General features: G+C 34.5%; 2 protein-coding genes across 2 annotated transcripts; both read right to left on the bottom strand.

Moving 5' to 3' along the window:
• Positions 1–428: 428 nt before the first annotated feature.
• On the bottom strand, positions 429–7,262 carry LOC111696289 (uncharacterized). The gene is made up of 9 exons (XM_023465852.1): positions 7,158–7,262; positions 5,262–5,624; positions 4,832–5,116; positions 4,678–4,771; positions 3,985–4,201; positions 2,904–3,075; positions 1,573–1,697; positions 1,436–1,504; positions 429–1,366 (listed from the first exon to the last, which is right to left on the bottom strand). The coding sequence occupies exons 1-9, from the start codon at positions 7,179–7,181 to the stop codon at positions 526–528; spliced, it is 2,190 nt and encodes a 729-aa protein (XP_023321620.1). The 5' UTR covers positions 7,182–7,262; the 3' UTR covers positions 429–525.
• A 1,233-nt stretch (positions 7,263–8,495) lies between these two features.
• On the bottom strand, positions 8,496–25,269 carry LOC111696290 (uncharacterized). The gene is made up of 14 exons (XM_023465853.1): positions 25,184–25,269; positions 22,138–22,483; positions 21,455–21,651; positions 20,727–20,800; positions 20,307–20,408; positions 18,632–18,743; positions 17,447–17,557; positions 16,951–17,046; positions 16,099–16,227; positions 14,865–14,953; positions 13,768–13,867; positions 12,539–12,732; positions 11,180–11,263; positions 8,496–9,326 (listed from the first exon to the last, which is right to left on the bottom strand). The coding sequence occupies exons 1-14, from the start codon at positions 25,193–25,195 to the stop codon at positions 9,170–9,172; spliced, it is 1,803 nt and encodes a 600-aa protein (XP_023321621.1). The 5' UTR covers positions 25,196–25,269; the 3' UTR covers positions 8,496–9,169.
• Between the last annotated feature and the right edge of the window lie 212 nt (positions 25,270–25,481).

Genomic DNA, 25,481 nt, shown 5'->3' on the forward strand with positions numbered 1-25,481 from the left:
CCGAAGGCGTGTACTGTACAGTACATAAGAATCTCGGTATTTGTACAGTCTAGGAGAGTACATTTGTTTATTGGTAATTGTTTACTTAAAAATAAGTTTAATATACATGTAATATATTATTTACATATTTAAGTCAACTCTATAAGCCAAATTTGCATGCAAGAATTTAATTTGATTAAAGTTTACAATAAACTACTCGTTATTCAAGCTTATAATTATAATTGACGACATTGTTCTGCAATTTCCTTGATTAAAGTCATGTTGTGTGTCTGTACCAAAAGAATGTGCGTTTGTAATACCGAACTCGTCTGCAAGGCAGTGCAACTGGGTTTCTCATGCCAGACCAGCTTCATTGCCCTTCCTTTTTTCCTATTCCCTGATTTTAACTGTGTTTTAATTATAAATTCTGACAGTATTAAATGATAAAATAAAAAACCTACAGTATTTATTCTCAACTACATCAATACTCATACAGCACACATTAATAATGAGGTAGAAAACAGATTTATTTGAAGAACAGGAGGATTATTCAGCAATATTTTCTTCAGATTTATCGCTCAGAGCTATTTTAGTTTCCTCAATCACACTACCAGACTTATATCCGCCAACTGCATTTCCGGGATTAAATCCTCCGCCTCCTCCTACGTTTCCTGGATTGTATCCTCCGCCACCTCCCATATTTCCTGGATTGTATCCTCCACCGCCTCCCATATTTCCTGGATTGTATCCTCCGCCACCTCCCATATTTCCTGGATTGTATCCTCCGTCGCCTCCCATATTTCCTGGATTGTAACCTCCGCCTCCCATATTTCCTGGATTGTATCCTCCACCGCCTCCCACATTTCCTGGATTGTATCCTCCGATTATTTCATCTCCTACCACAACTCCTGGATTGTATCCGCCTCCATTGCCATAACCGGGATTGTATCCACCACCTCCTCCTACATTTCCAGGATTGTATCCGTCTCCTCCTACATATCCAGGATTGTATCCGCCCCCGCCGACATTTCCGGGATTGTATCCGCCCCCTCCAACATTACCAGGGTTGTATCCGCCCCCTCCAACATTGCCTGGATTATATCCGCCTCCTCCAATTATCTGTCCTGGGTTGTATCCTTCATCTCCAACAACAGTTTCCTGATCATATCCTGGATTATATCCTTGTCCACCGGTATAACTAGAGTTGTTATAAAATGTATCCTCCGGGTAGTAGTTGGAACATTGTCCGGAGTTGCAGGTATTGAACCCACCCTGAGCTCTGAAACTATCACACTGATTGCACATGTTGGAGCTGGAGCAGCCGGGCTGGCAGACCTGCTTGGGAACAACTCGACACTTCTGACTTGGTTGATTTGTGCATTCGGACCTGGATAGTTTAAGTTAGATTAGTTCAAGTTAAACATATTTGTCACGTTGATCTAATAAAAAAACTTACTCTGGGATGGTTCTGCAAAGTTGAACGTTTCTACTTCTATCACAGACCACCTTGTTCAGTATGTAAGACCTAAACAGGCAGTTATATCAATCAAGCATTACATTTTTTTAAGAGGAATTTTGTTCTAAATTTCTTACTTTTTGACTGGTTTCTTGCTACACTCAACATCTGCCATTACGTTTTGGCAGAAGGTCCCCATTTCAAATCTTCTCTCACATTTGGTTCTGTAGAAACTAACAGTCTCATTCTTCTTTTCTACAACCTTTATAAAACCGGATTAGAAAATTAGAGTTTGAGACATATAATCAGTTTCTTTGCAACAACTCTTATGTTATACTGGAAAAGCGCTTATTTTATTAGTATATATCTTATTGTTATACTGCAAAAACAACTGATAAATAATAAACCTAAACATTTATAATAGTTTTGTATGCAGGGTGTACACAATAAAGTTAATTTTGACAGAAAATTATCTGTTGTGGCCAACACAAAAACAACATTGCATGGCAAGATTGCCAAAAAACCAGAATTTAAGATAAAAATGCATCAGAAGGTATAGTGACGACAGAAAAGTGTTTAGTTTTCCAGAGACCATTGAATTAGGGATATAGATACCATAGAAGATTCTAGTACCCAGATCAGAAGGGGTAAAATATGCTATAAATGCTGCGGACGGTTCAACAGAGACAGAAACGTTCAAGAAAGTTTGAGGAATTGCCTTCATCATGGCGAACAGGTTTCATGAAAAGGGGAAGTAGTTAAACCACGTAGACTAAATTGTAGTTGAACTACGTAGACTAAATTTAGTTGAACGACTTTGACTAAATTTTAGTTGAACTACGTAGACTAATTTACAGTTGAACTTCATAGACTAAATTGTAGTTAAAATACGTAGACTAAATTGTAGTTAAACGACGTAGACTAATTTACAGTTGAACCACGTAGACTAAATTGAACTGCGGCGTGGTACGGGGTTCAACTACTTCTCGTCATTCATTAAATCTGGTCTCAGGTAAGAATCAGTGTGAGTGGTTCGTCAATCCTCGTTAATTATCGATACTTTGACGTAACAAAAAGAACGCCAACGAACTATTCATGAATCTCAGATTAGTTTCAACGTTAAAGAGAACCAAATGTTGACTTATATTTAAAATAACCTAGCTCGGTTTTAATAAATACAAGTAAACTTAAATATGTGATTACAACGCTTAGAAGACTAACTTAAGGACTTAACCTAAAGGTATTGAGTCTTTTTAACAATCTCTGATTTCTAATCTATGTATCTTTGCAACCCAATGTCGGAGAACTATAAGTTCTAGTAGATCAAATAATCTAAGTTTGAATTATCAACGGTTTACACCACCAGGTTACAAAGATATAGAAATTAGAAAATTTTTATTTTGTTGCGAAGACTGAATTCCTTAAAAAGCTAAACCAAAAGTTGTATCCTTTGATAAGTTCTACTCACCACCGAGTACTGAGGGATCTTCAGGGGAACACATTCCTTTTCCATAACTTCGTTGCATTTTTTAGTTAATCTGGTCACATTCTTCAAATCATTTTCAAGCCTGCAGTTCGGGATAATGGTCTCCACATCCTTACATTCACTTTTCATCTGGGTTACTGGGATTGTGAAGTTTCTAAACAAAATAACATTTTGTAATTTCATGTCAATATTTAGTTATTTTCATTCCAGAACTTTTTTATTTCCACGTCAAAGTTTTGTTATTTCCATTCGAAAATTTGTTATTTCCATGTCAAAGTTTTTATTTCCATTCCAAAATTTAGCTATTTCCATGTCAAAGTTTTGTTATTTCCAGTCCAAAATTTAGCTATTTCCATTCCAAAACTTTGTTATTTCCATGTCAAAGTTATTTCCATTCCAAAACTCAGCTATTTCCAGTCCAAAATTTAGCAATTTCCATTCCAAAAATAAGTTATTTCCATGTTAAAGTTTGGTTATTTTCCTGTCAAATTTAGAGAAACTAGCTTTTGGGCCGATAGTCTTTTTATAGGGACTATCAATTTGTTAATGAAAAAAGGGGCAATTCTTTTTAACTTACGGTGGTTTAAATTTACTGCCATACTGGTTGTATACCTAAAGACTGTATTGTATACCTGGAGACTGTATTGTATATGTATACCTGGAGACTGTATTGTATACCTGGAGACTGTATTGTATACCTGGAGACTGTATTGTATACCTGGAGACTGTATTGTATACCTGGAGACTGTATTGCATACCTGGAGACTGTATTGTGTACCTGGAGATTGTATTGTATACCCTGGAGACTGTATTGTATACCCCTGGAGACTGTATTGTATACCCTGGAGACTGTATTGTATACCTGGAGACTGTATTGTATACCTGGAGACTATATTGCATACCTGGAGACTGTATTGTGTACCTGGAGATTGTATAGTATACCTGGTGGCTCTATTGTATACCCTGGAGACTGTATTGTATACCTGGAGATTGTATTGTATACCTGGAGACTGTATTGTATACCTGGAGACTGTATTGTATACCTGGAGATTGTATTGTATACCTGGTGACTGGTATTCTCTGAGGTATTCTTCTGCAAACTTGCTGAGGGTTGTTGGAACAGCATTGCTGGTTTGGATAGTTACAATATCCAAGGTTACCGTAGCATACAGGAACCTGGACCTGCTGGCAGTTCTGGGGATAGCCTCGATTACCCTGAGAGCACAGCGTGGTTGTGTTGTAATCAACCCTGGAGCAAACATCTCCTCCATCCATACAACCTGGAGACAAAACATATGTTCAATATGGTTCAAAGTAGGATTTTAAACTAAAAGTCGTTTCTTCTTAGTCTTCCTCAGTTTTTTCGTCAACATCTGTTAACGGAAACATGGTTCAAATACTTACATTATTCAAAATCGGTTATTAGAATTAGAATAAGTTACTCATTCATTCTTTTAATACAAAAATAAAAAGTATATTTTAAAATTACTTGAATTATTTAAGTTTTGAGTGAAATACGTCAGCTCTGGAATTTCTGACAATTTTATCATAACAGACACGTACAATATTTTATTCGAAATTCGTGGCGATCGATTTTAAATTCAATTCTGATTCACCCATTACCCTCCTTAATTTTTCACAATCAGAAACACAGCGGAATGTAGTGCCATACATTACACTAATTTTACTCTTTACTTCTGTAAGGTTTATATGTACAACATTGAAGTTTTTATGTAGATTGTACTGATTAAAGTACCTGAGGGGGAGCAAGACCTTGATGAGCAGGAGGGTTGATTAACGTACTGGCAGTCAGTTATGTACTGTAGAACATATTCAGTTCTTGTATCAACCTAAACAATAATAAAACAGTATTCTAACCTGATAAGGAAATGTTTAAGCTCCGAACTCACCCTATACTCCGTGTAAGGTATCTGGTTGCAAATATTCTGAGTTCTAGTTGTATTCTCACAAACTTGTCTAGGTTCATTAATCTCCTCGGTCATGTTTACCATGGTGAAGTTACATCTCTTCACTGTCTCACACTTCTCCTCGTCCTTGTCGTCAAGCTTCTCCAACCTCTGGTTCTCCCACATGATCAGCTTCTGTTCTCTTTCCGGGATCATGGCACAGACAGTTTTGTTATACTGCATGCACTCACGTCGGGGGATAGTTCTACAGACATCATCATACACAACCTTAATATCATAATAGGTGTATTGGGTCGACAGATTAAATAAAAACTCGGCGTAATTTTTATTAAGGCTTAATCAAGGCAGCAATCCCTTTTTATCAAAATAATTAAATAAACAATTTTCCAAATTTGTTTCAAGATTTTCAAACCTCGGTTCTTCTTTCCTTGACGACCCTACAGTCCTTCAAGGGTATGTTCATGCAAACAGTTTTCCCTCTCATGTTGCAGGACGGTTCATTAGTATTCTCACATTCCCTTTCATAGTAGGTATAGCACTGCTGACCCCCCATACAACATCCTTCATTGGACATTCCGCAGCAGGTGTCCATTAAACCACATCCAGGCTCGGAGACAGGAGGACGGAATCCTGGGTAGTCAGGTTCGGAGTAAGCCATATACTGACTGTCTGCACCTGCTTCCGGAATTGCTTCCGGAATTGCCTCCGGAAGTGCCTCTGGGAGTGCCTCCGGATCTGCATTTCCTTGTACACATTGTTGAAGAATCAAACCAACCTAAAATGTATTTAGATTATGCACGGTAAATTCTGTATTGTTTAATTTCTGTATCGTTCAGAAAACTTTAAAATTTACATTATTCAGATTATAATTATAAATACATACAGATATGAAAACCTTTAAATATGTCGACATGAGGGTTGAACATAGACTTTTGTACTTAAATAAGTTTTTAACATTTTTAGGAAGAAGACTGAGTAACCTTGTAAAGTCGTCTTTGAAGTCTGATAATATGTGGGTAACCAAGTATATATATATTTGCGATGTGCAGGATTGTAAACAAATTGACTCTTTGCCACAATTTTTTATCCTTTATCTCTGTGAAGCAATTGCTTTCACCTTAGATATTTTAAACTATGAATTATGATAGATAAAATAAGAAGATGGGGACGAGAGGATTTTGATCAATTGCAAATTTTCTGAATTTAATTTCGCGCATTTTCTCCTTTACTACTCATCTGATCTGTTTAAGATTTTAAGGTGTGATCATCTTCTATTTATACGTTATATTGTTACTCTATCTGTGAGAATCCTCTCTATGTATACAATATAAAACAATAACAAAAAAAGTTCGCGGATTTAATAGTTTTTTTTCTCGCATTTTAAAAAATTAACAAAAACTCTGAAACTTTTGAACACATATTTTTGTGATTTTGAGCATCCATAAACCTTCCTTGCGGTCATGTAAGGTCCCACACAAAATTTGGGCCCGATCGGTTCAGCCGTTTTGACGTTTATTGGACATACAAACAAAAAGGTTCGCGGATGTTTTAAAAAAAATTCGTGAATTTTCAAAATTTAATGAAAATCGAATTTTGTTGGAGGCTAAATTTTGAAATTTTGATCTACCCCAGAAACCTTCCCTGGGGTCCCACACAAAATTTAGGCCCGATCGGTTTTATTCCATAAAAACGGACAGACAAACAGAGTATTTATATATATATATTATACTAAGCTTTCAGCGTGCTTTGCACCCATCTCATATTTCAATTGAACATTTTCTCTTTTATACATTATAAAACAAAAACAAAAAAAGTTTTGGGATTTTATAAAAAAAATCGTGGATTTTGAAAATTTAATTAAAAACGAATTTTGTTGAAGGCAAATTTTTTTAATTTGATCATCCATAAACCTTCCCTGAGGTCATGTGAGGTCCCATACAAAATTTGGACCCGATCGGATTATTCGTTTGACGTTTATTGGATATTTGATGAGCTAAATTATATAAATAAAGTAACATTACAAACTTCTTTATATTTATGCCAACTAAGCATATTTCCAAACCTTTCTATGAAACAGGGTTTCAACTTCAAGTTTTAAATCTTTTTTTAACATATAATCTTAAATTCTAATTCTAACAAATTTATAAAAGAAATAAGTTTCTGGTTTACAGTAAATAAAGTTTAAGAACTGCACTCACATGTTTTTATTATTGATACTTAAGCAGACTTTTTTTGTGGGAGAAATGTCTAAACACTTGAAGTAAGTTCAGCAATGTTTGTTCAAAGAAAAGTAAGTTATTGTTTTTACCAGTAAAGAGAAAAGGAACCTCATGGTTCCAGGACGGATATCCGGGATCTACTACTCCGAACTAAACATAGAAAAGAACCTTGTTTCTCCTCCCCCTACTGAGACTAGTATAAACAAACAAAGCACAGGAGGAATTAAAAACATTTATAAAAAAAATTAAATAATTAAACGTGATTTTTATTTCATTTTTTTTATTAAGATAGAATATGAAAAAAAAATTTGGGGAGTTTTTTTTTCGTTAAAAAACTGTGATAAAATCCCTTAAAGAGTCCCGCTATTCCTAAAAATATACACACATGTGTATCTGTGTCAAACTCTCAAATATCCGTGCAATTTTTAAACAAGATTCTTACAGGAGGGGTTTGTATTCTTACCTTATGCCTCATATTCACTCATCCAACCTTATCCTCATTTTCACTCATCCAACCGTATCCTCATATTATCTCATCTAACCTTATCCTCATATTCTCTCATCCAACCTTATTCCTCATATTCTCTCATCCATTCTTATTCCTCATATTCTCTCATCCATTCTTATTCCTCATATTCTCTCATCCAACCTTATTCCTCTTATCCTTCATCCAACCTTATTCCTAATTTTCTCTCATTCAACCTTATTCCTTATATTCTCTCATCCAATCTTATTCCTCATATTCTCTCATCCAACCTTCTCTCATCCAACCTTATTCTTCCTATTTTTCATCCAACCTTATTCCTCACATTCTCTAATCCAACCTTATTCCTCATGTTCTCTTATCCAACATTATTCCTCCAATTTTCTCATCTAACCTTATTTCTCCTAATTTTCTCTCTCCTTTATCCTAATTCTTCTCCTTTATCCTAATTCTTCTCCTTTATCCTAATTATTCTCCTTTATCCTAATTCTTCTCCTTTATCCAAATTCTTCTATTTCTCTCATTCATCTTTATTCCTTTATTTTGCATACCATTCCTTTATATCATCCAACCTTATTTCTTTATATCATCCAACCTTATTTTTTATTGTTCAACCTTATTTCTTTATATCATCCAACCTTATTTCTTTATATCATCCAACCTTATTTCTTTATATCATCCAACCTTATTTCTTTATACCGTCCAACCTTATTTCTTTATATCATCCAACCTTATTTCATTGTATCATCCACCCTTATTTCTTTATACCGTCCAACCTTATTTCTTTATACCGTCCAACCTTATCTAATCCTCTATTTGTTTTCTCATCCTCTATGTGTTCCTTATTTTGATCTCTCTTTGTCTTGCATCTACTGATTCTAAACCCAGACTAACTTCTCACTCTATTCCTCTACTCTACCCTAGCAACAACCTAGGGCCATAATTAATATATTTTAGAAACTTTATGAAAAAATGCAAACATTTACAATAACATTTGATGACAAATTGTAAATAAATGTACGTGTATAGAATAACTAAATGGTAACTTTAGGTGCAAAACTAACAATAAGAAAACTTCCATCAAATCTTTTGATTAAAACCATCAAATATTTAAGAAACCAATCAAATATATGTAAATGGAAACCAAACAATATTCAAGTGGAAACCGTTTGGATTAAGATCGGATTCACATTTCAAAAGACTAGCTGTCTATGGAATAGGGCTTTCCGATAGAATAGAAAATAATGGAGTAAGAGGAAACAACGATAAAAATGAATAAGAAAAGCTGTATTTGTACTCAAGGGATTGAATTGAGTACTCTTAGAAGTTGGATTAAGCACAAAAAAGGAATTGGATCAAGGGATGTCAAAAATTGCCGAGTACTCTTAGGGATTAGATTGAGAACTCCCAGGGATTAAATCAAGTATTCCCAGGGATTAAATTAAGTAATCCCAAGGATTGAATTAAGTAATCCCAGGGATTTAATCAAGTACTCCCAGGGATTGAATCAAGTACTCCCAGGGATTGAATCAAGTACTCCCAGGGATTGAATCAAGTACTACCAGGGATTAAATCAAGTACTCCCAGGGATTAAATCAAGTGCTCCCAGGGATTTAATCAATTACTCCCAAGGATTGGATCATATGGATTGTATACAGGTATAGTGCTAGCCCCGGAGTATACTGAGTTTGATGGTATAAAGTTGGGACATTGCTGCTGATTAGAACATGCGCTGAATCCACCCTGAGTCACGAACTGAGTACATTCCCCACATCTAAAAATAAAAAAAAAATTTAAAGGGACTGTAAGCGATATTTCAAGTGACCCTCCATACAAAGATGGAGATGCCCGATTTACGATAATACTTTTGAAACCTTTGTTTTATTAATAATGGGGAAGATATCGTTGTTTTTAGGTTTAAAAGTGTTTAATTCTTGTCATTCCTAATTGCTTTCCTCCAGTAGAAGTGTGCAAGTCACTTTTGTATGAAGAGAGACCGCAATTGAAAATTTATTCATGCTTGATCAGATCGAGTTTTTACGGGTACCGTTGTGAATTGGGCATTGTCACTTTTTGGCAAAATTTTACTTACATTGCACAATGTGCAAGGCAAAGCACAATACAAAGAATGAAGAAATACTATTCAATAAATGTAAGAAACAATGTCAGCATTTTTAGAATTAACTTGCGGGCGTAACTATATGTGTGAGAAAACGCTAATCTACGACGAAATCCCTGAAATTTACATCCCAAGTAAACATGCTTTTTTAAATCGATTTCGTGCTACATCCTTGGAAAACAGCAGAATCAAATTTTTGCATGATGTTATCAGTCGAGAGCAGGTCGTGAATTCTAATGGTTGATGTTTGCCACATTATTATCTATCTATCTATTATAGCTCCCCAATAACACTAATGTTATCAGGTAATCACCCGTCCAGGCAACCCTCTGCCTCCTTCCAGGGTGCATGGATCACAGAGTTAGCATGACATGTGCATTCTGCAATGATACTGTTATGCCCGAGTGACAGTAGCCAAAGCCGTGAAACCCCAACTACCGTGGCCTGTATCTACAAACTCTGATTTTTTAATCCCTATATCTTTGCATTGTAGATTTTTTGATATTTCAAACTATATAATTCTGTAAAATAAAATAGTCTTAATTTGAAATATAAAAGACTTAGCAATCAGATTCCAAAGATATAGGGATTAGAAAACCTAATTTTCTTAACAATAAGATATAGTGTTTTGTAACAGGATTAACCATACAATAGTTTATACATGGTAATTTTATTAGTTATAGGAGGAAAAAATGTTTTTTATGAGATTCATTCTAACTTTTTTGGAGTAGAATACATTCCTTTGTATAAAGCTCGCTTTAAAGTACTAAGCCTTGATTTTAATTTCAAATATAATTTGAACTTTGATTTATGATTCCCAGCTGCTGAGCCGGAAATACTCTCGGTATAATACAATAATTAATAGATTTATCAAATAAGGATTTAGGATTAAAGGTAGTGACCGGCAATGTATGGTTGTCGAACTGAGAATGTAGTATTGTGGAGAAAGATTTTATAATCATTTGAGACTTATGAGAGGTTTTGCGGTTCATATTTGTTCAGCAAGAGGGCAAATTCTATCTTTAAAATCCTCATAGATTGTTCAGTTTTGAGGGATGATTTTGAGAATCGGTTTTTAAAAAATTATTCAATAACGACGACAAAAAGTGTAGTAAAAAAATCTACGGTAAACTAACTACTCGTCTAGGAACAGGTTGAAAAAAAATTAACCATTATCATTGAAGATAAGTAATCTAATTCAATTATTGGTTTCTGTAATGTCTAATTGTTCACAAACAGTTTCTGTAGATTTTCCTAAAGTTTCATTGAATAATTATAAGAAATCTGCGAACAAATTCATGAATAATAAGAAATTCAATAAAATGATGAAAAAGAAAGGATTGATTCTAACATTTTTTTACTGAGAAAATTTCAATTGAGAAACCTGTTTCTAAACATCTAAATTAGTTTACTGTAGATTTTTTACATTTTTTGTCGTCGTTATTTAATAATTTTTAAAAAAGTGGAGTTTTATCTCGTGAATATATTAGTATCTCTAGGGAACCTACTTTGAATCTTGTGAGCATGTATCCTGACAAACTTCTCTTGGAACCATCTGACAAACATTGCCTCCACTATTCTCGCAGTTGGAACTGAAACAAAAATTGTCCTTTTTAAAAAATGTAAAAGTTCGAAACTTGTATAATCTGTTTTTCAAAAACTTTTTTTCTTCGAAAAAAAATAATCCTGCGTATCGGTATGAAACCCTGTGTATCGGTATAAAACCCTGTGTTGGTATGACTCCCTGTGTATCGGTAAAAAACCCTGTGTTAGTATGACACCCTGTGAATCGGTAAGAAACCCTGTGTATCGGTATGAAACCCTGTGCAGCGGTATGCAACCCTGTGTATAGGTATGAAACCCTGTGAATCGGTATGAAACCTTATGTAGCGTGTGAAACTATGTATCGGTATGAAACCCTGTTTATCGGTATGAAACCCTGTGTATCGATATGAAACCCTGTGAATCGGTATGAAACCCTGTGTATCGGTATGAAACCCTGTGTATCGGTATGTAACCCTGTGTATTGGTATGAAACCCTGTTTATCGGTATGAAACCCTGTGTATCGGTATGAAACCCTGTGAATCGGTATGAAACCCTGTGTATTGGTATGAAACCCTGCGTATCGGTATGAAACCCTGTGTATCGGTATGAAACCATGTGTATTGGTATAAAAACCCTGTGTGTCGTTATGAAACCCTGTCTCGATACGATACTTTCTATCGGTGTAAAACCCTGCATATTGATTAGAAACCCTATCTTTAAAGGGAGTGTTCGCGAAAAATGAAAGGGGGTATAGGATGTTGCAATTTTCTCAATTTGTATGGACGCCATGTTATTCGGTATGAGACGTCTTTAACAATTTTCTCTTTATAGACGCAACAGATAGAAGTAAGATTATTGGCGATCAAAAGCGCTTTTTTATCGAATTAAGCCTATACCCCCTTTCATTTTTCGCGAACACTCCCTTTAAGAGACCTTCCATCGGAATGAAATCATGTATTCGGTAGGATTCCTTTATTGTATCGGTTTGAAATCCTGTTTTGAAAGTAGTGCACAAGTAAAAACGTCAGACCCACAAACGTCGCGTTGCGTTTGTGAAAAGGTAAATTGTTTTGTAAGATTTCTCCGGCCATAAAATAAATACATTTTTTGAAAGTGTAATTTCGAATGACTCTTCATGCTAAATTGACAATTCCCGATTAACTGTTGTACCTTTTAAAGCTTTGTTTGGTAAAGTAGAAATTATAAATCAATGTTTTCACTTTTAAAAACTGATTATTTTAAATTGCCATTGACAAATTGCATGGAGGAACACTTGAAATTACGCTCACAGTCTTTTTTATGCATCAGATATTTAACTTACTATGGTACGTCAAAGCAAACTTGTTTTTGTTGTTGCTGGTCGCAGATCTTGTATTTAACAGACCCGCTTTTCTTTACGGTAGTATCCCTACATTCTACCCCGGTATCTACAACTGCACAGTGCTTTGTCGTTTTTGTGACAATATTACATTTAAGGACCTCCTCCGTGATTAGGGATGATTTAGAATTCGAAACCTGAAACAAGACAAAAAAGATTTTTACAATGGAACTCAACACTTGCCACAAACTCTAATTTCCCAACCCCTATATCTCTGCAACATGATGTTGAAAACCTTTGATATTTCTAACAGTTAATTGAGTCAAATATTAAGATTTAAACCATTAGTTTATAAATATATTGTGATTAAAAGTTAGTTTAATATGGAATGTTCAGTTCCTTTCTATTAAAATTTGTAAATAACAATAATACACGTACCAACTTCATTCAAATCAAAGTTATTACAAATGTATGTTTTTGAAACTTTTGCATTGGGGTGTTACCATGGGAGTAGATCTAAGGATATGAGGAAATATGGTTAATAATGGGAGTAGATCTAAGGATATGAGGAAATATGGTTTACAATGGGAGTAGATCTGAGGATATGAGGAAATATGGTTTACAGTGGGAGTAGAACTAAGGATATGAGGAATTATGGTTTTCAGTGGAAGTAGAACTAAGGATAGGGGGAAATATGGTTTACAATGGGAGTAGAACTAAGGATATGAGGAAATATGGTTTACAATGGGATCGGAGTAGAACTAAGGATATGAGGAAATACGGTTTATAATGGGAGTAGAACTAAGGAAATATGGTTTATAATGGGGAGTAGAACTAAGGAATGAAGATATATGGTTTACAATGGGAGTAGAACTAAGGATAGGGGGAAATAAATATGGTTTACAATGGGAGTAGAACTAAGGATAGGGGGAAATACGGTTTATAATGGGAGTAGAACTAAGGATATGAAGAAATATGGTTTATAATGGGAGTAGAACTAAGGATAGGGGGAAATATAGTTTATAATGGGAGTAGAACTAAGGATATGAGGAAATATGGTTTATAATGGGAGTAGAACTAAGTATGGGGGAAATGGGGTGGTTTACATTAGGGTGTACGTGACGTTCTTTCCTTGTATTTTATGATATTTGCTTAATTTCTCTTATTTCTTTTCATTCTTTTCGCAATATCTTGTCAAAAACGTTGGCAACGGACGAAAAAAATCTACTTACAACTTCTTCATTAGGAACAGTGACATCAAAGCATTCCTCTTTTTGTCCGCTCTCACATCTCTTGGTGGGTATGGAGTAGGTTTTCGGCACCATTACAGTTCTGGAAACATTAATTTCATCTTTAAAATAAAATCATTTGCTCATATACAGGTTGTCCCACGAATCATGACAGTTGGGGAATAGTTTTAAATGTCTTTTATAATTTGTTAATTTTTGAGATACCAAAGAAAAGTATTATTTGGTAGTCATATTATTGTAAAATTTCAAAGTAAATACATTTGGGTAAAAGATTTTTAACGAAATAAACTGTAAAAAGCCTTTAATAACTAAAACTGTATATTGAAGAAGACATTCACCAACTGTCATGATTCGTAGGACACCCCGTATATATATTTGTTCAAACGACTGGACCAAATTGGCTGATATTTTTGGAGGAAACCCATGGGTGGGTATAGACTAAATTTGTTGTTGAAATTTTTGAAATTTCCCGGGCAACGCCAGGCACTTCAGCTAAGATCACAATTTAAATCAAATCACAAATAAACGGCGAGAGAAACTGTGACTATGAATGATGAGAATAAACCTGAGCAATGCCGGGTACTCCCGCTAGTTTCAAATATATTTGTTTAAAGAAAGGGTTCACAGTTTTTCATCCTTTATTACCGTCGGACAATGATCCCCGTTCCCTCCGCCAATTAATCAGTGATGAAAAATGCAAAGAATTATATTTTAATTGACCATAAAAAATTTTAGATTTCAAAAGTGAAATTTAGATTAAACTATAAATCTTCTATCCGAATCTGAAAAAATTTCCTCCGAAAATATTCGATTTTGTATTTTTTGAAATCCATTATAATAATAGGAAATCCATTATAATAATAGGAAATCCATTATAATAATAGGAAATTTTATAATAATAGGAAATCCATTATAATAATAGGAAGTCCATTATAATAATAATAATAGGAAAAAGTTTTTTTTTTTTAATGTAAGAGAGAAAAAATGGCTTGCACATGGATCGTAGATCAGCAACAAAAATCTTTAATTATAAAAAAGACGAAAAAAGTGTTAGTTGAAATTAAAGAGAAGACTGATACCTGCATCTAGTTTCATAATCTGTAATTGGGTTACATTCTGTCTTAAAGGTTGGAGGTGGTTGGATGTTTACAGTCACTGTTCGAGGAACCTTAAAAATTATAAAAAAAGAAGCTTTTCAAATGTTTTAGATTTTGTTTTATTGTATTCCCCGACCCTAATTCTTCAACCGCGACCCTTATTCTTCAACCTCGACCCTAATTCTTCAACCGCGACCCTTATTCTTCAACCCGACCCTTATTCTTCAACCTCGACCCTAATTCTTCTACCGCGACCCTTATTCTTCAACCCCAACCCTTATTCTTTAACCCCGGCCCTTAGTCTTCAACCCAGACCCTTATTCTTCAACCCCGGCCCTTAGTCTTCAACCCAGACCCTTATTCTTCAACTCAGACCCTTATTCTTCAACCCCGGCCCTTATTCTTCACTTCAACCCCGGCCCTTAGTCTTCAACCCCGACTCTTATTCTTGAATATCTATCCAGAACCTTATTCTTGAATATCTATCCAGAACCTTATTCTTGAATATCTATCCAGAACCTTATTCTTGAATATCTATCCAGAACCTTATTCTTGAATATCTATCCAGAACCTTATTCTTGAATATCTATCCAGAACCTTATTCTTGAATATTTCTATCCAGAACCTTATTATTGAATATCTATTCCGACCCTTATTCTTGAATATCTATCCAGAACCTTATTCTTGAATATCTATCCCGACCCTTATTCTTGAATATTTCTATCCCAAATCCTTATTGTTGAATATCTATCCAGAACCTTATTCTAGAATATCTATCCAGAACCTTATTCTTGAATATCTATCCAGAACCTTATTCTTGAATATTTCTATCCAGAACCTCATTCTTTAATATCTATTCCGACCCTTATTCTTGAATATCTATCCAGAACCTTATTCTTGAATATCTATCCAGAACCTTATTCTTGAATATTTCTATCCCAAATCCTTATTCTTGGATAAATCTATTCGACCTAAATTTTCATATAAAACTTTCCCGACCCTTATTCTTCAACCTTCGTCCCTGACTTTTATTTTTGAATATATCAATCCCGACCCTCATTCCTGAATATATCTATCACGACCCTTATTCTTGAATAAATCAGAAAAAGAACAAATTTTCAACGTCAGTGTAGCAGTAATTTGAAGAAAAACCTTTATAAATTTGGTAGAGTCGTGACTGAAGTCCCATATCCTTCTTGGGAAACTCTTTACATACCTTCATGGGAACTTGTCTACAGACCCTCTCAGATCCCATAGAACAACACTGCTGATTCCCGGAAGAACACGAGCTCTGAACTGATGAACTTTGGACCATGGAATTCTGGTAGCAAATTGGAACCGAGACCTTTATATAATTAATTGATACTTAAATTGATGAAATGACAATTTTGATGGGAAACATTAGGCCGACAATATGAACTATACTGACAATATAAACTATACTGACAATATGATATATAATGATAATATAAACTATACTGACAATATGAACTATACTGACAATATAAACAATACTGACAATATAATCTATGCTGACAATATGATATATAATGACAATATAAACTATACTGACAATAAAAACTATACTGACAATATGAACTATAATGACAATATAAACTATACTGACAATATGAACTTTACAGACAATATGAACTGTGCTGAAAATATGAACTATACTGACAATATGAACTGTATTTGCTAACAAAATAAACAATACTGCCAATATGAACTATATTGACAATATAAACTATACTGACAATATGAACTACACTGACAATATGAAATAGTCATTTTGAATGTTAGTCTTAATAAACATTAATCCAAAACTAACGTTCGTTCAATCGATGTTTAGTTCAATTGATATGACACCATCAACACCAGAAATCAAAACCGGTTTTTAAAAAGTACATCTTAACATGACACGCTGATTGGTTAAATTTTTCACTTCTTTCTTGGATATCGAATTTGTTTGAAATAATCTTGGGTTTAGTAAAACCAGAAGTTTAAGCTTTAATCTTGATATCCACCATTCTAAAGTTTTCAGCTCTGATGACATTATAAACTTTACCTGCTGACAATATGGATCAACAGGGCAGTTATCCGTTGCGCAGGCTGGAGTGGGGCAAATGTTTCTGGTCTGCACTTGGTTGGCGGAGCAAATACTCTACAGATAATTCAATATTTATCAAAGAATATTTAGTGATTATTAATCATAATTATGTCTGTTGATAATTTATAATATTTGAACGGAAAATTTATAATTTATTCGTTTGGAACACAATTTTGTACGCAGTTTTTAGACGGACATAAAGTAATTTAATTATGGGTTGCTTTGACGTAACACCTTCTAATTATTTTTTTTCAGTATCTTAGGGATGTTGAAGCAACAATTGGTTTTAGAAAAGATCGTCTCTGGTCTTCGATTTAATTGCGGCATTCAAGCGTCAATCTAATTTTGAAAGTAAAGTTTTAGTGTTTATAATCCCAAAATGCCCCATGGTCTGCACAATTCCAAAATTTGGTCTGACTTTTTTTGTGTTCAATGTGAGCAAGTAGATAGATACCTGGCCAGACGAAGAACATCCAGTATCACAACCAACTGTAGTGCATTCAGGTTTTGGTATATCATAACACTGTTCTCGGTAAATAACATCCAGCACAGTTCGGGTAACTTGCTAAACAAATCCGGGTTATTATCAAACTTGGACTCTGGTATTCTAGGAGTCTGATATACTGAAGTCTGGTATACTAGGATTCTGTAATACTAAAAGTCTGGTATACTTGGAGTCTGGTATACTAATCTGGTACACTAGGAGTCTGGAATAATGGGAGTTTGATATACTCGGAGTTTGATATATTCTGGGATAATAGAAGTCTGGTATACTTGGAGTCTATTATTCTAGGATTCTGGTATACTAGGATTCTGGTAAACTAAAAGCCTGGTATACAAGGAGTATGGTATATTAGGAGTCTCATATACTAGCAGTCTGGTAAACTAGGATTATGGTATACCCCTAGTCTGTTAAACTATGAGTCTGGTATACTATTAGTCTGGTATACTAGAAGTCTGGCATACGAAAAGTCTGGTATACTAAGAGTCTGGTATACTTGGAGTCTGGTATACTAGGAGTCTGGTGTACTAAACGTAAATTAAGAGATTGAGGAGGTTGGAAGACAGGAAATACCTGAGGAGGTTGAGGAACAGGAAATACAGAAAGAGGTTGAGGGACAGGAAATACATTAGGAGATTGAGGGAAAAGAAATACCTGAGGAGGTTGATGGACAGAAAATACCTGAGGAGGTTGAGGGACAGAAAATACCTCAGGAGGATGAGGGACAAGAAATACCTCAGGAGGTTAAGGTACAAGAAACACCTAAGGAGGTTGAGGTACAGGAAATAACTCAGGAGGTTGAGGGATAAGAAATACCTCAGGAGGTTGAGGTACACGAAATACCTCAGGAGGTTGAGGTACAAGAAATACCTCAGGAGGTTGAGTTACAAGAAATACCACAGGAGGTTGAAGGAAAGGAAATATCTATGGAGGTTAGGGTCAGGAAATACCTGAGGGGGTTAAGGGACAGGAAATACCTAAGGAGGTTGAGGGACAGGAAATGCCTGAGGGGGTTGAGGAACAAGAAATACCACAGGAGGCTGAGGGACATAAATATCCAAGGAGGTTAGGGACAGGAAATACCTGAGGGGTTTGAGGGACAGGAAATACCTAAGGAGATTGAGGGACAGGAAATACCTGAGGGGGTTGAGGGACAGGAACTGTTCGACAAGAACTCCTTGTTCTAGGAATCTTTTCACATTTCATCTCTGGAACTTGTTGGGTTACTTGCTTTACATCATCTACCAAACTAGAAATAGTATACTAAACTGATAGCACTTCCAACTATTGGAAAAGTAGGTTATTAAATTAATGTATTTACATAATTAATTTTCCATGTAATTTATGGGTTATATTTATTGACCTTTCCCTGTAATCTGTGGATTACAGCTTAATTGTCGTATCTATGTAATCTATATGGCCAATAGCTTAGTTGTCCTTTACCTTTTATCTGTAGATTATAGCTTGCGTGTCATATCTATGTAATATGCGGTTTACATTTTGATTGTCCTATCCCTGCAAGCCGCGGATTATAGCTTAATTGTCGTATCTATGTAATCTATATGGCCAATAGTTACCTTTTATCTGTAGATTATAGCTTGCGTGTCATATCTATGTAATATGCGGTTTACATTTTGATTGTCCTATCCCTGCAAGCTGTGGATTATAGCGTACTTGTTGCTTAATATGAGGTGTATAAGCTACTTTTCATATCTCTATAATCCGTGATTTAAAGAAAACTTGTTCTATCCACGTAATCTGTGGTTTATAGCTGGTTTGTTCTATCCAAGTAATCAGTGGTTTAAAATTGACTTGTACTATCCATGTAATCTGTGGTTTATAGCTGACTCGTATTATCCTAAAATCTGTAGTTTAAAGATAACTTGTTAGATCTATATAATATTTGTTTTAAATTTTGATTGTCCTATTTGTGCAATTTGTGGATTATAGCTTACTTGTCTTATCCATGTAATTTGTGGTTTAAAGATTACAATTTTCATATCTATGTAACCAGTGGTTTACAGCTCACTTATCCTATCCATATGATCAGTGGTTTATAGCTTGCTTTTCATATCAATATAATCTGTGATTTATAGCTTCCTTGTAATATCTATATAATCAGTGGTTTATAGCTTACTTGTCCTATCCAATTGATCAGTGATTTATAGCTTGCTTTTCATATCTATATAATCTGTGGTTTATAGCTTACTTGTCTTATCTATATAATCTGTAGGTTATAGCTTACTTGTATTATCTATGTAATCTGTAGGTTATAGCTTACTTGTATTATCTATATAATCTGTAGGTTATAGCTTACTTGTAATATCTATATAATCTGTAGGTTATAGCTTACTTGTATTATCTATGTAATCTGTAGGATATAGCTTACTTGTAATATCTATATGATCTGTAGGTTATAGCTTACTTGTAATATCTATATAATCTGTAGGTTGTTAACTTACTTGTATTATCTACGTAATCTGTAGGTTATAGCTTACTTGTATTATCTATATAATCATTAGGTTATAGCTTACTTGTATTATCTGTGTAATCTGTAGGATATAGCTGACTTGCATTATCTATGTAATCTGTAGGTTATAGCTTACTTGTATAATCTATGTAATCTGTAGGTTATTGCTTACTTGTATTATCTATGTAATCTGTAGGATATAGCTTACTTGTATTATCTATGTAATCTGTAGGATATAGCTTCTTGTATTATCTATGTAATCTGTTACTTGTATTATCTATGTAATCTGTAGGTTATAGCTTATACTTGTATTATCTATATAATCTATGGTTTATAGCTTACTTGCAGGCTGGAACGGTCTCACATTTTTTCTCCGTCTTCATCCCTCTATTGATAAGCTCCTGATCCATCCAGGTTATGTTCTCAGAGTGCATCTCCATTTTCCTAAATATTGGAGAAATCAGTTCGCCTATCCCAATCATTCAAACTATCCCCTTACCCTATCCATCTCCATTCTACTAAATATTGGAGAAATTGTTCCACTTTCCTTCCCTACCTACCTCCATTCTACTAAATATTGGAGAAATTGTTCCGCTTTCCTTCCCTACCTACCTCCATTCTACTAAATATTGGAGAAATATCTCCACTTTCTCTACCCTACCCACCTCCATTCTACTAAATATTGGAGAAATATCTCCACTTTCTCTGCCCTACCCACCTCCATTCTACTAAATATTGGAGAAATATCTCCACTATCTCTACCTGTCACAGGTGGTAGTTTCATAGTCCCAGCATTTCTTTTCACGCTTTGTATCACAGACGGTAGTTGGTAGGTCCTCAAATACAGAAATACTATTAGATGTAGAAAATAAAGCTATGGTGAGCAATTAAGGCAATATCAAAATTGGAATTAAGCCAAAATTTTAAAACCAATCGTCTATATAACCCTAATCAGAAGATTATATAGTCGGAGAAATTACTACATATGACATAAATGACAAATTATTATGTACATAGGACTCCCAAAAAGTTTGAATATTTGTTATAATCTGAATTCAGATTTTAAAACCTTTTTTGGAAATATTGAAAATTTAGTAAGTTATATTCAGATAACAGTCCAAAAACCTGATTTCAAATTGTGTTGATGTTTTTGGTGAGTTTTTTATCTAACTCATTCAATATAAAATTTTGATGAAAATAATTCTGCACTGAACTTCAAAGAATTATCATATGATTTCTGGATTTTTTTTGTTTGGTCTATATATTGTCCGATCAACATTTTAAAAAAATATTTTCATACATCACTATTTTTTTGCTAATCGCTTACTGCACAAACCTCAGGCGAGCATGCCACATTGGTTTTGATTTTTTATTGCTATCGAATCTATTATTTTGTGAGGAATAAATGGGAAATGAACCTTGCTTAGTTATCTATGATTTTATCGGAAATTCTAGAATTTAAAAAAATGAAAATTTAAAAGTTTTCTTACATAAAAGACTGATTTGGTGGCATATCGGCATCCTCGGATAGAATAGCTCGCGCAGGCCTTCTTGCTGAAAGTCCTGCAGCTGGGTTTGGAAGCGTATTCACACTTCTGCTCAAATATAGTGTAGCACTTCTTCTCACCCATACAGCATCCTTCCTGAGCAGCCTGGCAACACTGGTTCATCACACCACAGTTACCTCCTGAATCATGATCTTACCAGACATTACAGTAGAGATCATACCAGACCATACAGTAGTGATCATACCAGACCTTACAATAGAGATCAAACCAGACCTTACAGTAGAGATCATACCAGACCTTTCAGTAGAGATCATACCAGACATTACAGTAGAGATCATACCAGACCTTACAGTAGAGATCATACCAGACATTACAGTAGAGATCATACCAGGCCTTAAGAAGATATCATGCTAGACCTTAAGAAGAGATCAAACCAGACCTTATAGCAGAGATCATACCAGACATTAGAGAGGATATCATACCAGACCTTTAGTTATAATCTTTTCCGACCTTAGAGTAGAGATCATACCATCATGATCAAACACAATCCTTAAGTAGAGATCATGCCACTAGAATGTTAATCATGATCATGACAGACTTAGAGTAGAACATTTGTTACGATTAATGATCATATATACCGCGAATATCTTTAAACTAAAAATTACCAGAATAAAGAACGCCAGAATATCCCGGAGACACCATTCCCAAACTTCCGGAAGATGCCATACTTGCACTTCTTGAAGAGGCAGAAGAGCTACTAGACAACCAGTTCCATGAATTGTAGGTTGAAGCCCCAGGAACTGGTTCCTGGGAGTAGGAGTAGGGGGAGGAGTTATCATAGGTTCCTAAAACAAGGGTTCCTTCATCCGAGTAGAGGGTTTGTTGAGGTTCAGGTTCAGGAGCAGGCTGTGGCTCAGGTTGGGGCTCAGGGTGTGGCTCAGGTTGGGGCTCAGGGTCGGCAGAGGCTAAAGGGGTTCCAAGCACCCCCATCACTGTTAGTATAAGCCAGACCTGGGCGAATAAATCTATAAAATTTATACGTTCATTTATTTTAATTTAAAAAAACAATTTAAACAACTATTTTGAATTGTTGCAACAAATTATGATATTGTCATTTTTTGAAATTTTGCATCCTTATGGCGTAATTCTTTGATATTTCAAATTCAGAATATTTGATCTAACAGAAATGAAAGTTTGAAATATCAATGGTCAACGACAGTGGGTTGCCAAGACTTAGAGATTAGAAAATCTGAGTTTGTGGCAACTCAATTCCTCTCTATGGCCTCTATTGTCAAAGGTTTTTTTTTATATAGAAAAATCAAACTTAAACTAATATGCTCTAATTCTTGAAAAAATAAACTTAGACGTTTATTATTGTATTAGATGTTATTATTATTAGTATTATTATTATATTAAACAACATAATTCATATTTTAAAAAAAAACACTTTCATTTGTAATCAAACTTTGTTATAAATGAAGCTTGGTTGCAATTTAACTTTGTTCAAATGAAACTCAGCTGCAATCAAACGTTGTGCAGTAAAAATGTGTTGCAATCAAACTTTCTTGTAATCAAACTGTGTTGCAATCAACTTTGTTGCAATCAAACTTTGTGGCAATCAAACCACTTCTAGTCAGTAACAATTGCAATCAATACTCATTTCCGATCAAGCTCGGATGCAATCAAATTTTGTTGCAATCAACTCAATTGCAATCAAATCAAATTCAATTAAACCTCAATCAGTCACAATTGCAGTCAATATTCATGTCCTATCATAAAAACTCAATTGCAGTTAATACTTAATCAGTCAAATTCAAATGCGATTTAATAAATTGCAATAAAATTCACTTGCAATCATATTTAAAGGGACTGTAAAGGAAAAATGAAAGGTCGTATTGACTGAAACCTGAAAGCATTTTAGGAGTTGATCTAGACTCATAAGAGTTCTATCTGATGTTCCTACCTCGATAAATTAATATAAAACTGCAGTCAAATTTATACAAAAAATCTCTAAACATAAAATTTTGTATAAAAGATGTAGTATTAAACAAATCATATTTAGCAAATACGCAACCAATCTGAAAACGACGATATCCCACAGGAGCCTAGTAAACTTAGGTTTGCTCTTTTTATAATTTTAAAATTTTAGTTCTTCATTTTTAATAGAAATAAATTATAATATTATTTATACGTCTGTTTCACATGACCAGAACTCCCACCAATGGCAGTGCGTATAATGGTCAAACGGTTCAGAGGTCAAAACTTTGTATTTTAAATTTATTCATAATTAAAGTTGGTTTAAATTCCCCTGTGGTGGGTTAAATTAGCTCGTTGGACACAGCCATACTTATTTTTAATCTGTTCAGTGCAATCCCTTCAGACCTGAGAATCAAACTTATAATTTGTATAATAATATGAGCAAACCTAAGTTTACTAGGCTCCTCTGGGATATCGTCGTTTTCAGATTGGTTGCGTATTTAATGAATATGATTTGTTTAAACCTACGATTTTTATACAAATGTTATACATAGAGATTTTTGTATATATTTGACTCCTTTTTAAATCGATTTCTCGAGACAGGAACTTCAGAAGAACTCTTCTTATGGGTCTCGATCAACTCCTAACATGCCTAGGTTTCAGCTTATACCCCCTTTCATTTTCCTGTACAGTCTCTTTAAATTGCAATCAAAACTTTATGCGATCAAAATTAGTTGCAATCAAAACTCAGCTGCAATCAAAGCAAGTACCAGACATAAGAGAGATTAATGTTAAATCAGTTGAAATGGAAATAGAATAATCAAAAATGGATTTATTCATAATTAATTCTTTATGATAATTTTCTTTATAATTCTGCAACTTGTCTATCCTCATTCTTTAACCAAGTTGCAAGATGGAGACAGCATCAGGGCTTGTCTTTAAGGGACTGGACTGTTTATGTTATTACAAGTGATTTTCAGTTATAAAGTGGCATGTCTGATTCAAACTGGTACTTTGTTTTCGTTTACTTAATCAACTGATAATAGAATGCTGGAGATAGTTAGTTTTTTTAATTAGATAATTAAATGGGAGCTCTTTAATACTGTTCCCGCATATTTCATGGCTATGATAATAAACCCATTGAAAAATTGTCAAAACGACATTTTATAAATTCTTTCGATGTGTCCGCGAAGTTCTGGGTTTAATTGTATATTATAGCATGATAATCCATGACTATTTATTTGCTATCCATTCCATGCCATATAGCCTTGCATACTTGAAATATCAAATACCAAATAAATTCTTTAATTTTAACATTTAATGACGATTTATCATATACATTTATAATGGAGCATTTCTATCTAAAATCTAGCTAGGTCAATAAAATTATTAGTCGGGTTAATAAATTTCAAAGAGGAGAAACCCGTTTGACCAAATTTAAAACAATAAAATCTGAGAAAGGAAAATCATGTGGAGGATACTAGATGTTACTCTCCCGAAAGACATTTTCCCAAGTGGCAACTTCCCAAATGTGAAATTTCAAAAGCAGCAACTTCCCAAGTCTGCCCTAGCGCTTGCCCCCCCCATTGCGGCCTGCGGCGCTTCAGATCGCCTCACATAACCTTTGGGAAGTTGCCGCTTGGGATGTTGCTCAATTGGGAAGTTGCCACTTAGAATCCGCCTTTGGAAAAGTACCTTACACCATGTGGTGACTAGGAATATAAAAATATTTACCGTCTTCCCCATGCTTAGCCTTTGGATGTTTTCACCCGAATGAGAGATGGGTTAGCCAACTGCTAAACAAGAAAATATAAACACTTGTTCAATATAAAATACTAAATATAAACAAATTCAAGGAGATAAATATCCTTACAGTTGGAAACACTGAGTTTGAGTAAAAGGGATCAGAGGTCACAATTAATGAATAGAGAAAAGTTAAACTACTTCTCCAAAAGTTTAGTTGAGAGTAGGTTCTGATCGAATATCAACGAATTTGCAGACATCCCTTGTTAATTTGCAGACATCCCTCATT

The sequence above is a fragment of the Eurytemora carolleeae genome, unplaced genomic scaffold (assembly GCF_000591075.1).
Source record: "Eurytemora carolleeae unplaced genomic scaffold, Eaff_2.0 scaffold229, whole genome shotgun sequence".
NCBI lineage: Eukaryota > Metazoa > Arthropoda > Copepoda > Calanoida > Temoridae > Eurytemora > Eurytemora carolleeae.

Excerpts from the sequence above, each read along its gene's own strand:
- LOC111696289 (XM_023465852.1), bottom strand. The coding sequence starts at position 7,181 with ATGAGGTTCCTTTTCTCTTTACTG. Across the intron at positions 5,117-5,261 it reads TCAAGGAAAGAAGAACCGAG|GTTGTGTATGATGATGTCTG; the intron begins GTTTGAAAATCT and ends TATGATATTAAG. Across the intron at positions 4,772-4,831 it reads TACCTTACACGGAGTATAGG|GTTGATACAAGAACTGAATA; the intron begins GTGAGTTCGGAG and ends ATTATTGTTTAG.
- LOC111696290 (XM_023465853.1), bottom strand. Across the intron at positions 20,409-20,726 it reads GAAACTACCACCTGTGACAG|GAAAATGGAGATGCACTCTG; the intron begins GTAGAGATAGTG and ends TCCAATATTTAG. Across the intron at positions 12,733-13,767 it reads CTGTTCCTAATGAAGAAGTT|GTTTCGAATTCTAAATCATC; the intron begins GTAAGTAGATTT and ends GTCTTGTTTCAG.